Source organism: Rhinolophus sinicus, linkage group LG07, assembly GCF_036562045.2.
Source record: "Rhinolophus sinicus isolate RSC01 linkage group LG07, ASM3656204v1, whole genome shotgun sequence".
NCBI lineage: Eukaryota > Metazoa > Chordata > Mammalia > Chiroptera > Rhinolophidae > Rhinolophus > Rhinolophus sinicus.
Genome location: NC_133757.1, coordinates 70,317,276 through 70,330,919, shown reverse-complemented (window position 1 = coordinate 70,330,919; position 13,644 = coordinate 70,317,276). Strand labels below are relative to the sequence as shown.

At 48.8% G+C, this 13,644-nt stretch overlaps 1 protein-coding gene across 1 annotated transcript in view; it reads right to left on the bottom strand.

Moving 5' to 3' along the window:
- Nucleotides 1-13,644, bottom strand: part of ATCAY (ATCAY kinesin light chain interacting caytaxin) — a 28,756-nt gene that overhangs the window by 10,482 nt on the left and 4,630 nt on the right. The window contains exons 3-8 of the mRNA XM_019744219.2: nt 5,157-5,215; nt 4,571-4,792; nt 3,069-3,254; nt 2,708-2,810; nt 1,534-1,665; nt 779-865 (exon numbers count right to left, since the gene is read on the bottom strand). Coding sequence (XP_019599778.2) covers nt 779-865; nt 1,534-1,665; nt 2,708-2,810; nt 3,069-3,254; nt 4,571-4,792; nt 5,157-5,215 — 789 coding nt within the window. The remainder of the gene's footprint in view (nt 1-778; nt 866-1,533; nt 1,666-2,707; nt 2,811-3,068; nt 3,255-4,570; nt 4,793-5,156; nt 5,216-13,644) is intronic.

Here is a 13,644-nt window from a genome sequence, read left to right as displayed (position 1 = left end):
TGACCTCCCGAGTGGCTGGAGACTGAGTAACTAAGGTCAGCTACACGGTGCTCCATCCCGGTGTGGCTAAGCCCCAGTGAAAACCCTGCACCAAGGTGACCTTCCTGCTTGGCAATACTTGCACATGTCACATGTCCTTGCTGGGAGAATTTAGGGCTTTTGGAAGGGGACAACTGGAAGCTCTCTCGTGGTGTCTTCCGGGCTCCAGGAGCCTTTTCCTTTTGGACGATTGTAATCTTCGTCCTTTCACTGTAATAAACTGTTACCATGAGCGTAACCGCTTTTCTGAGTTCTGTGAATTCTTTTTAGCGAATCATCGAACCTGAGAGTGAGTTCATGTGTTGGATCATTGAATTATTGGCTGGGAGGAGATCAGACTTTCTTGGCATCCTAATCCCCACCGCCACACAGATTCAGGAGTGAATGGGGCTGGGCTCCCTACCGGGGGAGTGTGAGGGCTAGTGAACTTGCTGTGTGACTCTGAGTGAGGATTTCCTTGACTTTTCTGAGCCTCAGTTTCCTCATCCACGAAATGGGTGCAATCACACCAGCCACCCCAGGGTTGTGGTTATAAATGTTAAAAGGTATCCAACATTCAACATGGGAGAGATGATTGTTATTATTTTTCGCATGTTTGTCACTTAATAACAGACCCTATGATTGAAAACTATTTGAAGCAATAATATGTCTCAGCACGGAGAAGCTAGAAAATGCAGATTAAAAGAAAAAAGCCTGACAACCACCCACGTGGGTATCCGGACACAGATTTCAATCTCACCTGATGAAAGGGCGGGAGATGGCCAGGACGGTGCGAATGAACCAGGACGGGTGGACGATGATTAAGGATTTCAGGTTCTTCCGCAGTCTGCGTGGGAAGACAGAGGAAGCAAAATGGGTTCCCGGGCAACACCCTGGCGAAGGAGGACCTAGCAGGTGTCGCCACCTTTGTACTCCCTGTAGGTGCCGTGGTTTTAAAGGGAGGAGGCGGAGTCTGTAAAGCTAAGCCGCTTGGCAGAGTTTGCAGCATCAGAGCTGTCTAGTCCTGGCTCTCTCTTAAACTGGAGTCTGAGCTTTTGACTGCGTGGCTACACCATCTCCCATTCCTGAAAGATTTTCTGGGGCACCCTGATTCTCACCACCTGTGTGGTCATGTTGAATTGCATCCCCCAAAATTCATATGTTGAAGTCCTACCTCCAGGATCTCAGAATGGGACATTATTTGGAAAACAGGGTCATTGCAGATGTAGTGAGTTAAGGTGAAGTCACAATGAAGCAGGGTGGGTCTGTAATCCAAGATGAGTGATGTCCTTATAAAGAGCGGAAATTGGGACACAGATACGCACAGGGAGGTGCCATGTGGTGATAAAGGCAGAGATTGGGGCAATGCATCTACAAGCCAAGGGATGCCAAGCACTGCCAGTGACCACCAGCTGGGAAGACGTGGAACAGACTCTCCCTCAAAAGGAACCGACCCGCTGACACCTCAGCTCGGGCCCTTGCAGCCCGAGGCGGCGCTCAGCCACGCCTACTCACCTCCTATCGATCATCTGGTAGCACTTCTTCAGCCAGCCGATGCCAGGCATCCTCCGCCGGGGGGTGGCACCATTCAGGTACACGATCATGTAATCCTCCGCCACCAAGAGTTCCAAACTGCTGATGACATACCTGGTCACGGGGCACAGAGGACAGGGGATCCCGTGAGAGGATGCCCCGAGTTAGGAAGCCCCAGGTCCTAGGACTGAACACCTATGGCACCTGCACCCTTTGCTTTCTCCTGCCCCAGCTTTACCAGCCATCCCTTTTCAGGTGTTATTGGCTGTCCCGGCACCCTCAAGGTAAGGTGGGTATGAATGACCCAGCCCACCCTGAATTTTGTCCGTGAGTATAGTGATCAGAGTAGTTACTCTTTAATTGAGCACTTACTATGTGCCAAGTATTTTAACACATGACCTCATTTAATATCTCCACTAATCCTGGGAGATGGGTCTCAAGAGCCCCAGGTATAGCTGGGGAACAGGCACCCGCAGACGGTATACTGCACTGGATGTTAGGGACCTGGGGTCCATCCAGGCTCCATCTCTCCTTGAATGGTTTCAGAACAATCCTTTCCTCTCTCAGCCTCTACCCCTCTGTAATTGGGGAGACTGGGCTCCCTGGTATCTCAGGCCACTCCCCGTTGTGACCTTCCATGGGTACTTCCTCCTCCTCTAGTCCACCTAGTACCCAAGCCCCACTGTATAAGAAGGAAATCTACATAATAATGATAATGAATAATCATGATTTACTGAGATCTTACTGTCATCTGCTAGGTGCTTTATATGTATTATCTGTGTCCTGTGGATACCTGCATGTCCTTGGGCAAGTGACTTAACCTCCCTGTGCCTTAAGCTCTGCACCTGTAGAATGAGAGGGGAGGGTGCCTCTCATTGTGGTGAGGGTGGAATGCGTTATCATCTACAAAGCACTTAGCCTCATGGCTGCCACATAAGAAATGCTCATAGATGATAGTGACGATGGAGATGATTGCACCAATGGAAAGCAGGGAACTCAGACCCAGGTCTGCTGGCAGCCAAGGCTCTCCTTGGTGCCAGACAGAGCCCCCACCCAATGTGGTTCTTGCAGCCTGGTCCAGCCCATTGGCGGGGACTCTCGGAACTGTCAGCAGCTGGGACGGAGCAGCAGGGGGGAGGAAAGGGGGGGCACTTACAGGAAGAGGTGCTCCATGATGTAGTGGTAGTCGGGGGAGCTGCTGTCCGGGAGGAAGCAGGCGGCAAAGACAATGATGGCGTTGAGACCTTCGCCGTAGTACCCTGGGAGAGGCAGCCAGTGAGTGGCCCCAGGCAGAGATGCAGAGCCCTCTCTGAGCTCTGAACTCTGAGCCTCCCCATGTTCCTAGGGAACGCCAGCCACCCTCGTAGGCAGGCACCCCCTGTGTGCACCCCACACATCCTAACCTCACCCCCCTGCAAGTTTCACTGGGAGACAAGGGTTTAACATCCTTGTGGCTCAGATGAAGAGACTGAGGTTCAGAGAGGGCCACTGATGAGGCCTGAGGAGTACGGTCTCACCTCCATGGGTCACCACCCTCATGTAAGGCCGGATCATGTGCAGGTCAATTCGGTGTTCTTGTTCTCCAATGATCACCGTCCGCCACAGGCGCCCGTTGGCAGCACTGCCATCCTCGGCTGCACCATCCCCAAATAGATCCGCACTGTCCCCAGGCATGTTCTTGGCGGCGGCCACAGGGGTGTCATCTGGAAGCAGGCCAGGGGTGAGCAGAAGGACTCCTGAGTCCAGACATCTCGTCCCAGTCTCTCTCTCCCGACTCCCTTTGCTGCCTGTGTCCATGGAGCCTGCACCTCTCTCCCCAGGCCACAGGCAAAACCACTTCATTGACTGACAGTGTTAGCTTGGGGCTGCTGGGGAAAATGGGGGACCTAGGAGTCAAGGAGTCACACCCAAATAATTTCTTTTTTCAAGCCGTGGAACAGATGAAAGTGTTTGGGGTGCATGTCAGGAAGCTCAACCTGGGTAGAGCTCCTTTCTATGAATGACTTACTGTGTGACCTTGCACCAATTCCTTCCCTCTCTGGGCCTCTCAAGGTTCTTAACCTCTCTTAAAATAGCCACCTCTTTTCCACCTCTCATCCTGCAGTCTTCCCGCCTCAAGAAATGGCTTGGCTGTATTCCCAGCAGCTCAGACCCCAAACCCAGCCATCATCGTCAACTCCTTACCTTTACATTCCCCATCCTTCCAGCAGATGCTGTGGCTCTGCTTTCATCCCCATGGCCACCACCATCATGACCTTCCTGACCTGTGTTCTTGCCTTAGGAAGTCAGCTCACATAATATCCACTCAGTGAAGCCTGTCCTGACCACCCTTCGAAAGGAACCCGCTGCCCCTCAGTTACCACCATTCAAGGTGTTTCACTCTGAGCATTTCTGAGCATTTCTGATCATTCTCTGTGGGAGGCTGTCCTGGACACCGTGGGGTGTTGAGCAGCATGCCTGCCCTCTACCTTCAGTCGTGATAACCACAGATGTCCCTAGACGTGGCCAACTATCTCCTGGGGGGCAGAACCCCCCCTCAGGTGAGACCCCCCTGCCCTATGTCATCACCTCACAGCACAATGACCAGCTGCAATGATCTCGGGCAGATGAGATGTGTTTCATTATGTCGCCTTTGTCTCTGACCACCATGCATGCGGGGGGGCACCATCTATTCCTAACATTTTCCTTCCATATCCCCACATCTCGATCAAGACCTGTTCCCAACAAACACTGTGGAGTCAGTTGGAGGCGCTTCCTTTTGCTCTCAGTCACCTTCGAGAATCTGACGGAAGCCATGTTCCCCCCGAAAAATTCACAAGTTTACAAGAAAAATGTGCACGGACTTGCAGGAGCAGGTGGACCCTCCCGGGCCTGTTCTGTGAGCCCCGGGTTAGGACACCTGCCCACCTGAGCCTGTGAGGATGGAGGGATGGTTCCAGCAAGCTGGCTGGGGAAGCCAATTGGAGCCCTGAGTCTGACATGGGGCGGGGCAGGTGTTGGGAGCGAGCCTGGAGCTCACCTTCCCACTCCAGCTCGTTGCCGTTTCCCAGGAACTCCAGAGAGTCTGTCTCATCGGGAGTCTCGATGTCGTCCACGTTGATGTCCAGGTCATCAGGTGTGTCCAAGAAGTCATCGGACAGCAGGGAGCCCTCACTCTGATCCAGGGAAATGTTGATCTCCGGAGCAATCAGTGTCTTTCGTTTACGGTGAGCTCCATTGAAGTTCAACGTGTTGGGAGGGGCTGTGGGGAAACAGGAAAACCACAAAACAAAACAAAATCAGGTGCTTTTTCTTTCCTTTCCTTCCTCTCTGCTTCCTAACGTGGTGGGAGCTGCACCTCACTAACTATATTTAGATGAGAAATTGGAGGCACAGAGAGGCTGAGCAACCAGCTCAAGGACACACAGCAACACCTGACTTCATGAAGGTGCCCACATAGCTCTTGCCTACCACGGCCACTTTCCTTCCAGGCCTCAGAGCAGACCAACCCCCTTCCCTGACATTCCACCTAGGAGGCACAGCCTCTGACGTTTCTACGGTGACAGTCCCAGGAAGAACCCAGACCTGAAAACAGCGAGCCTGTTTCTGCACGCATGGAAACTTACAAGACATATCTTCTGCGGGGCTGCCAAGCGAGTCCATCCCAGTCTCTTCCGGGAGTGGCCTGTGGATCCAGCCGGGGGTGGACATCAACAACGGGGCACGGCAAATCCAGCCACCGGAGCATGGAGTTCAGACACAGCAACAACAACAAAACCCCTTTAGTTCTGGGGAATCGTTGGGACAAAATATATCTGTTCATTAGCACAGAAAATCATAGAATACCAGTGCTGGAGGGCTCCCTGCAGATCACCTAATGAATGTTGTCTTTTATGTTTGTTTGCTTATGGTTGGGGAAAGCCGAAGCCGAGAGAGGGAGAGGGTCTCCTCCAGTGTCACACAGTTGCACATATTCTGGGATATAAACAGCATTCTTTTTTAAAAATTATTATTATTAGTTTCAGGTGTACAAAACAATATAATAGTTAGACATATTTGGTCTCTGATGAGTTGTGGTTATTATATGCAGCAAGAATTTATCCCATGGCCACCACAGTCATCTGAACCAGCCATCACTGGGACAGTTTGAGCAACAACAACAACAAAAATGAAGAGTATTGGATTGTAAGCCAAAGTGTAAAATAAAATGTCCGTGAGTCCATATGGGTGTAAATAAATGACTGAATAAATAAAAGAGGAGGAGACCACTTTCCTGCACAGAAGAATTCCAAATCACATATGTAGATACTCTGAACTCAGGAGATGGAGAATAACTCCCTACTCCTCAATGTGGGCTGGACAGAGTGACTTCCTCCCAAATAGGACAGCATGGAAAGGAGGAGAGAGTGACTTTACAATGGAGAAACCTGACGAACACACTCAGCCAGGGGATCAAGGTCAACATCAATGGTGACAGGTCACGGTGACACATGACCCTGGATATGATGCGATGAGAAGGGCGCTGCACTCTGAGGTCTTCCTCTCAGAACCCATCACCCTGGTCTAACCACGAGAAACAGACTAGACAAATGCCAACTTAGGGACATTCTACAAAATCCCTGACCAATCCTCCTGAAAACTTCAAGGTAACCCCAAACAAGGAAAGTATGAGAAACTGTCACAACCCAGGGGAGCCTAAGGAGACGTGATGACTAAATGTCGTATGGGATCCTGGATGGGGTCCTGGGGCAGAAAAATTATATTAGGAGAAAAGGGCTATGGAAATCTGAATAAATTGTGGACTTTAGTTAATGATAAGGTATCAATATTGGTCCATTAATTGTAACAAATGTACCAGCCTAATATAAGATGTTAATCATAGGAGAAACTGGGTGTGTGGTGTATGGAAGCTTTCTGTAATATTCTTGCAACTTTTCTGTAAATACAAAAACTTCTAAAAAATAGTGTTTTTTTTAATGCTGCCAACTATGCATTTGTGCCCCTTTAATGTTGGTTGAGCACAAATTTGCAGAATAAGACCCGCTTTTTGGAGCCACAGCTCCCGCTGCCTGAGTTTGACCCACATGCTCTGGTTGCTTTTGCTCCCCAGGGAGATGCTCAATTCCCGGAGGAAGGTTTTGCAGGGCTGTGCGGGGTGATGACTCAGGGAAGTGCTTGCTACAGGTTAATTCATTTCTGCAGCTCAACAGTGCAGGCTCAGCTGAAAGGGGAGCTGTTTAGACTGGGAAGGACAGTAGGATGTGTTCTTTTCTTTTCAAAAATGCTTTATTCCCTCACCTCTGTTCCTCATGGAGGTCGCACTGGCTCCCTTTGCAAGGTGGAACCTACTATGTTTCTTCCTTTGCCTCCCTCCCACCTTTCTCCCAGTCATCAGGAATTGAATATTCTTGGAGTAACCACTCCCTTCCAGGTGCTTTGGTGGGTCTTGAAGATACAGGATGAATCGGATATTGCCTTGCTCTCATGGAGGCCAAAATAGAGCAGAGGCCTAAAGGAAATGAAGACGTATGTCCACACAAGAACTCATACTTGAATGTTCACAGCAGCATGATTCACAATAGCCAAAAAGTGGGAACATCCAGATATATATTAATGGATGAATGGATAAACAAAGTGTGGCCCCCACACACAATGGAATATTACTCAGCCACGAAAAGGAGTGAGGCACTGACACTCGCTACAATGTGGATGGACCTCAAAAACACGATGCTGAGGCCGGCCCCTTGGCTCAGGCGGTTAGAGCTCCGTGCTCCTAACTCCGAAGGCTGCCAGTTCAATTCCCACGTGGGCCAGTGGGCTCTCAACCACAAGGTTGCCGGTTCAACTCCTCAAGTCCTGCAAGGGGTGGTGGGCTCCGCCCCCTACAACTAAGATTGAACACGGCACCTTGAGCTGAGCTGCCGCTGAGGTCCCAGATGGTTCAGTTGGTTGGAGCACATCCTCTCAACCACAAGGTTGCCAGTTCGATTCCTCGACTCCCGCAAGGGATGGTGGGTAGCGCCCCCTGTAACTAGCAACGGGCAACTGGACCTGGAGCTGAGCTGCGCCCTCCACAACTAAGATTGAAAGGACAACAACTTGACTTGGAAAAAGAAAAAGTCCTGGAAGTACACACTATTCCCCAATAAAGTCCTGTTCCCCATCCCCAATAAAATCTTAAAAAAAAAAAAAATGATGCTGAGGGAGACAAGCCAGACACACAGGCCACACAGTGTGTGATTCCATTTACGTGAAATGTCCAGAACAGGCACATCCACAGACAGGAAGTGGGTTAGTGGTTGCCAGAGGCTGGGGGTGGAGGATGGGAGGTGACTGTTAAGGGGGACAGGGTTTCTTTTTGGTGTGATGGAATCTTCTGGAATTAGATAGAGGTGATGATTGCACACATGAGTGCACCAAATGCCACTGAATCGTGCATTTAAAATGGTTAATTTTATGGTACGTGAATTTCACCTCAATGCTTTTACAAAAAGGTAAGCCTCAAATAAAATCAGAAGAAAGTTTTACAGAGGCAGAGGGTGCTGAGGAGTCAACTCACATGCCCATTTCACATTTACACTGCTCTGTCCCTCTTGTCTATAGCTGCCACCCCTGCTCCCAACATGGGGGGCAAGGCTGATGACTCATATTAAGTCCAGTGTCCTAGAGTACAAGAGGTACAACACCTGTGTGCAAGGTTATCCCAAATTATAGACTGATGGCTGAGGCACTACCCCTACTTCTGTCCTGCCCACACAGCACTTAAAAACATTTTTGGGGTGTCCAGATGGCTCAGTTGGTTAGAGCGAGCTCTCAACAACAAGGTTGCTGGTTCAATTCCCGCATGGGATGGTGGGCTGTGCCCCCTGCAACTAAGATTGATGACGGCAACTGGACTTGGATCTGAGCTGCGCCCTCCACAACTAGATTAAAGGAAAAGTCTTGGAGCTGATGGGCCCTGGAGAAACACACCGTTCCCCAATATTCCCCAATTAAATTTTTTTTTTAATTTGCTTTAAAGCCAGAGATGTGACATCAGAAGTCTAGCTTTCTGTCTCTTCTTGAATCAGATTGGTCCTTCACGTGAGGTAACCACCACCAGGAACTGACTGTCCACCACTTCTGTTCACCTGGGTGTCAGAATTTCCTTCTAGCTCCTTCTCTCATGTACCCTGTCTGCTTGGCACCCTTCAATGGCTGCAATTCCTGTTCTAGAATCAACTAGAATCATAACTTACCCCAGGGATGGGGCACTCACTGTGTGCCAGGTTGGAATGTCCACAGCATGACCTCATTTGCTCCTCACAGTAGGCCTATAAGGCAGGCAGAAGCCCATTTCACAGAGGAAACTGAGGCTGGGCTAGAGGACCATCCCAGGGTTGAAATGACCAAGGTGGCAGAGCTGATTCGTCATTGCTCTCTACTGCCCCCTTGTGCCTCGTTAGTACACATACACCTACCCTGGTGAGGACAACAGGGAAGAAACCCGCTGGCCTGGGAAGCACCTCTCTTTGCTTCCCAGGGAAGCACCCTGGGTGTCCTGTCTCACCACCAGCTCCCCCTGCTGAAGGCAAACTGTGCAGTTGTGCAGCCAGAGTTGTCTTCGGTTTTCATCAGGATGTGATTCAGCCTCCCAATCTTGGAAGGTCCATATAGATCCTACAATGGCTGCTGCTAATCCAGAGACTGTTGCTCGCTGCTGTCCAAACGTCGAGGTGGGGAAAGTATCTAATGGCTCAGCGGCACAGACTGGGAAACCAAGGAACGTGAGTAAAACAGGGTGGTGTCTGAGGGACTCTGGGAGCAAACATCACTCTGCGCTCTCCAGTTCTAGGTGTCTGGGTGGTGCCTTACCTTCTCTGAGCCTCAGTCTTCCTCATCAGTAAAATGGGAACAGAGCCAGTACCTACTTTTCATTCATTTCACTAATACATTAGGTGTCTGGGTTCTGGGAAACGTCTGGGGCTGAATGAGACAGATGGTTACATACAGTTTGGAGGGGGTTCTGGGCAGCTTTCTGCCAAAGTGGCCAGGCTCTAGCACCCTGTTGTTCAATCAAACACTAGTCTAGGTGTTGCTGGGAACATATGGGGTAGATGTAGTTCACATAACAAGCCGTGAACATTAAATAAAAAAGATAATCTTCGCCAATCTGGTGAACCTCATGCAACAGAAAGGCCTCAAGTTTTTTCTGAGGAAGAAAGACTTCTGTCCCCAGACTGCGGCATCAACCCCAGCCTGAGTTTCCAGCCTGCTCTACGGATCTTAGACTTGACTGTTCCTATAATTGGGTAAGCCAATTCCTTGGGATAAATCATATCTATATAATATACCTAAAATATACAGTCATATATACAAAATTATAGATTAAAACATATCTATATTATATACAAAATGTACACAATTGTATGTATAATTGTATACACATAATATAAATAAATATAATGCTATATATTAATTAATAATATTATATACAATGAAATACAATGCCTTCTTTCTATTTGTTTACTTGATTATTACCTTTCTTTCCTCATGTCAGGGTTCTTCAAAGACACAGAATTATTTGGTTTTCATTATATATATATATATTTGTATTATTATAATATACGTATTATATATGTATATATTTGTATTATTATAATGAAAACCAAGTAATTCTGTGTCTTTGAAGAACCATGACTTATATAAGGAAAGGAAAGTAATAATCAAGTAAACAAATAGATGAAGAAGGCAGATGGTGATACTTGCAAACAAAGAAAATAAGCAAGATAAAAGAGAAAGAGGGTGAGGATGCAATTACGGGGTAGTCAGGGAAGGCCTCTTTGAGGAGGTGACTTTTGAGTGGAGACTTGAAAGTAAGAGGTTAGCATCATGGGAAGACTGGGGGAAGGGCATTAGAGATGGAAGTCACAGCAGGCACAAAGGCCCTGAGGCCAAATAAGCTTGGTGAGTTCTAGGAACAGGTCAGAAAGCGGACCAAGGTGCTAGGAGCAAAGACAGAAATGGGGGAGGGGGTGTGGATGGAGAATGTGGGTGGGGAAGGTGGCAGGGTCAGGGGAGGTGCTATTGTGGGGGTGGGAGGAGGTCACGAAGCTGAGGCACCTGGCACAGCCCCCAGAATACAATGGATGTTCAATAAATGTTTTATATTATGCTGGAGAACTGGAGAAGCTGACTCAGCAGGACTCTAGGCTCCTTGGAGGAAAGCCCACAGCTTCCTGAAAAGGCCAAGCAAATACCCACCCTGTCAGTCTGCAGGGCTGCAGCTTTCAAGGCCAGGCGAGACCTTGTTATTTCCCCAAGTCCCAGGAAAACTTCCAATTATGCAGAGCTGAACCCCCTCATGGACCTGAGGTGGATCCAGGTGGCTCTCTGTAGAGCTTGCTCTCAGCAATGTGCAACCCATGGAAAAAGTGGGGCTCCCCTTAATATGCAAAGCGTACAGTGTGGCTTTATCTTTTTGTAGTGGGTTGAATTGTGTTTGCCCCAAAAGATAGTTCAGATCCTAACCCCAGTGCCTGGGAATGGGACCTATTTGAAAACAGGGTCTTTGCAGATATAATTAGTTAAGATGAGACACTGAATCCAATGAGTAGTGTGCTTATAAGAAGATGGCAACTTGGACAGAGATGCTTAGAACAAAAGGCCATGTGAAGATGGAGGCAGAAATTGCAGTAATGCATCTATAAGCCGAGGGACACCAAAGATTGCCAAGCCAGAAGAGGTGGGTAGGATTTTCCCCTAGAGCCTCTGGAGAGGGTATGGCCCTGGTGACACCTTGATTTTGGACTTCTAGCCTCCAGAACTGTGAAAGAATACATTTCTGTTGTTTCAAGCCACCCAGTTTGTGGTACTTTGCTATGGCAGCTCTTGGAAACTCATACATCCTTTCAGCGTGAAATCCAAAACTCTTGCCTGGGCATCCTTCAGGATGTGGCATCTGTGAACCCTCCAACCTCATACCTGTGATCTAGCTGGGTTCTCGTACTGCAGTCCCTACCATGCCAAGGTCTTCTGTGCACATTTCATCTCCTCTGCCTAGAACACTGCTTCCTGCTTTTAGATATTTTGTTAAGTTTGGGACTATAGCAGAATAAAAAATTACAAACAAGGAGACAAAACCCACAGCCACTCAATTGTGAAAGGAAGAGCTGCCTGATGTATCAGTTAGACATCTAATCCTGCACCTGTCTTTTCATAGTTATGAGACCCTGGCCAACCCCTTCTGTGTCATTGTTCTCAGTTTCCCCACTCAATCTTCCTTCAGTCCCTCAATCTGCTCCTGGTGGCCTCAGGGCCTTTGCATATACTGCTCTCTATGCATGGAATATTCAACCCCTACCACAAGCCTCCTTCCCCTGTTCATCCTTCTTCATCCTTCACAGCCCAGGGTCAGTACCTCCCCCAACCCAGTCAGACCCCACCCTGGCATTCTTCAAGTGCCAAGAACCCACCTGCAATTTCACATTGGGTTCTGAGGTTCAAGAAAACGGCCTGTCTCTGCCCCAGACTGTGAGCGCCCCATGAGGGTGGCTGTCTTGTTCTCCATGTGTCCCCAGCATTTTGCCCAGGGCCTGGCATACAGTTGGTGCCGATCATTAGAATGAATGAATGGAGAAAATGAGGCAGTGAGATAAATAATCTCCAGGTTGCCCTCAGCCCAGGCTCCACAGGAATCTGCAGGAGGGCAGGAAGTGAAGGAAGATACTGCAAGATAATGGCAGCAGGAGGGGCTTGTGGGCACAGGGTGAGGCTTCCGACACCCCCAGCGAAGCTCGAAGACGCCACAGAGAAGGGCTCACTGAGCTGGAAGGAATAGAATTCTGGGTTGTCTGGCACCAGACAGAGATGCTTATGTTGAGATGCAGCTGGACACAGCATCAAGAAGCTGTACTCATTTCTTCCAGAACGAGGAAGACAGAAGCCTTGGCAAAGGCACGGCTCACGACCCGGGACTGCACAGTGAGGCCACTATCCTGCAAACACTGACCTACTGAATAGAGAGAGGGATTCTCTGCAGCTGGAGGAAACTCACTTGAAATTCACATTTGCAGCTGCAGTCAGCCCCATTTTTGTCTCCAGAAGGCTTGGGAGAGGAGCTATCTTTTAAAAAATGGGGGAAGGGAGTGTGGAAAAAGGAACTGGGGTGAACAAAATACAAGTTCGTAGGAACAATACTGAGGGTGACAATTACTTCGGGCAGCCTTCCTCAGTTAGACAGCCCATCTTAGCAGTTCTGTTCCACATGTCTCACTGAATTCTCACGACAACTTTGTGAGCGAGGCATAATCATCCCTATTTTATAGATAGGAAAACAGAGGCACAAAGATGCTTGAAGAATTGCCCAAGGTGGCCAAGCAAGCCTGTTGGGGTTTGAATGAGAAGGTTCTCCAAGTCCAGACCCAGGTATGCTTTGGTCTCAGCAGGGGCCAGAGTTGGTGGGACTGGAGGGTAAATGGTGCTAAGCGTGGCTGGAGACCCCTCCAAAACCTGAGTATTTGATGCTGGAAGCAGCCCACCGAGATCACCCCACATGATTCCACCTGTTATATGGGAAGAAACAGACCCCCATGTCAGGAGCAAGTGACTGTTCTCAAAGCCAGTTCTTGTCCATTTCAGAGCATTCCTAACTACACCAGGGGTTCCTTGCTTAAAAAAATCGATCCTTCATTTGCCCAAACTGCCAAGTCTGGGTGTCATGAGACCCCTTTCTACATATCCAGGCATTAGCACTCATCTTACAGAGCTGAAGAGAAAGACTTATACGAGGGAATATGGAAAGGAAAGAACATTCCAAAGGTGAAAGAACAGGAGGTCGGCCCCAATACGGTCACCATCTTTCCCCAAATACTTGTATTCCTGGAGACAAACGCCTACAGACCACAGTACGGGGCAGACAGGAGATTCTCAGCTCTTCTGAGAACCGGCAACTCCCACAAGTGCTCTCAGAAGTACATGTGCAAAATGTTGAGATTGAAAATTACTAGATTTGGGAGAGGGCTAAGTTCAAATTCAAATAAAAGGTGACACCTTCCACGTCACAGCTTCTACTAGGACACAATCACAGGGAAGTCAAGAACTCCCCCACCAGCCCAATGCGCTTTTGAACAGTAT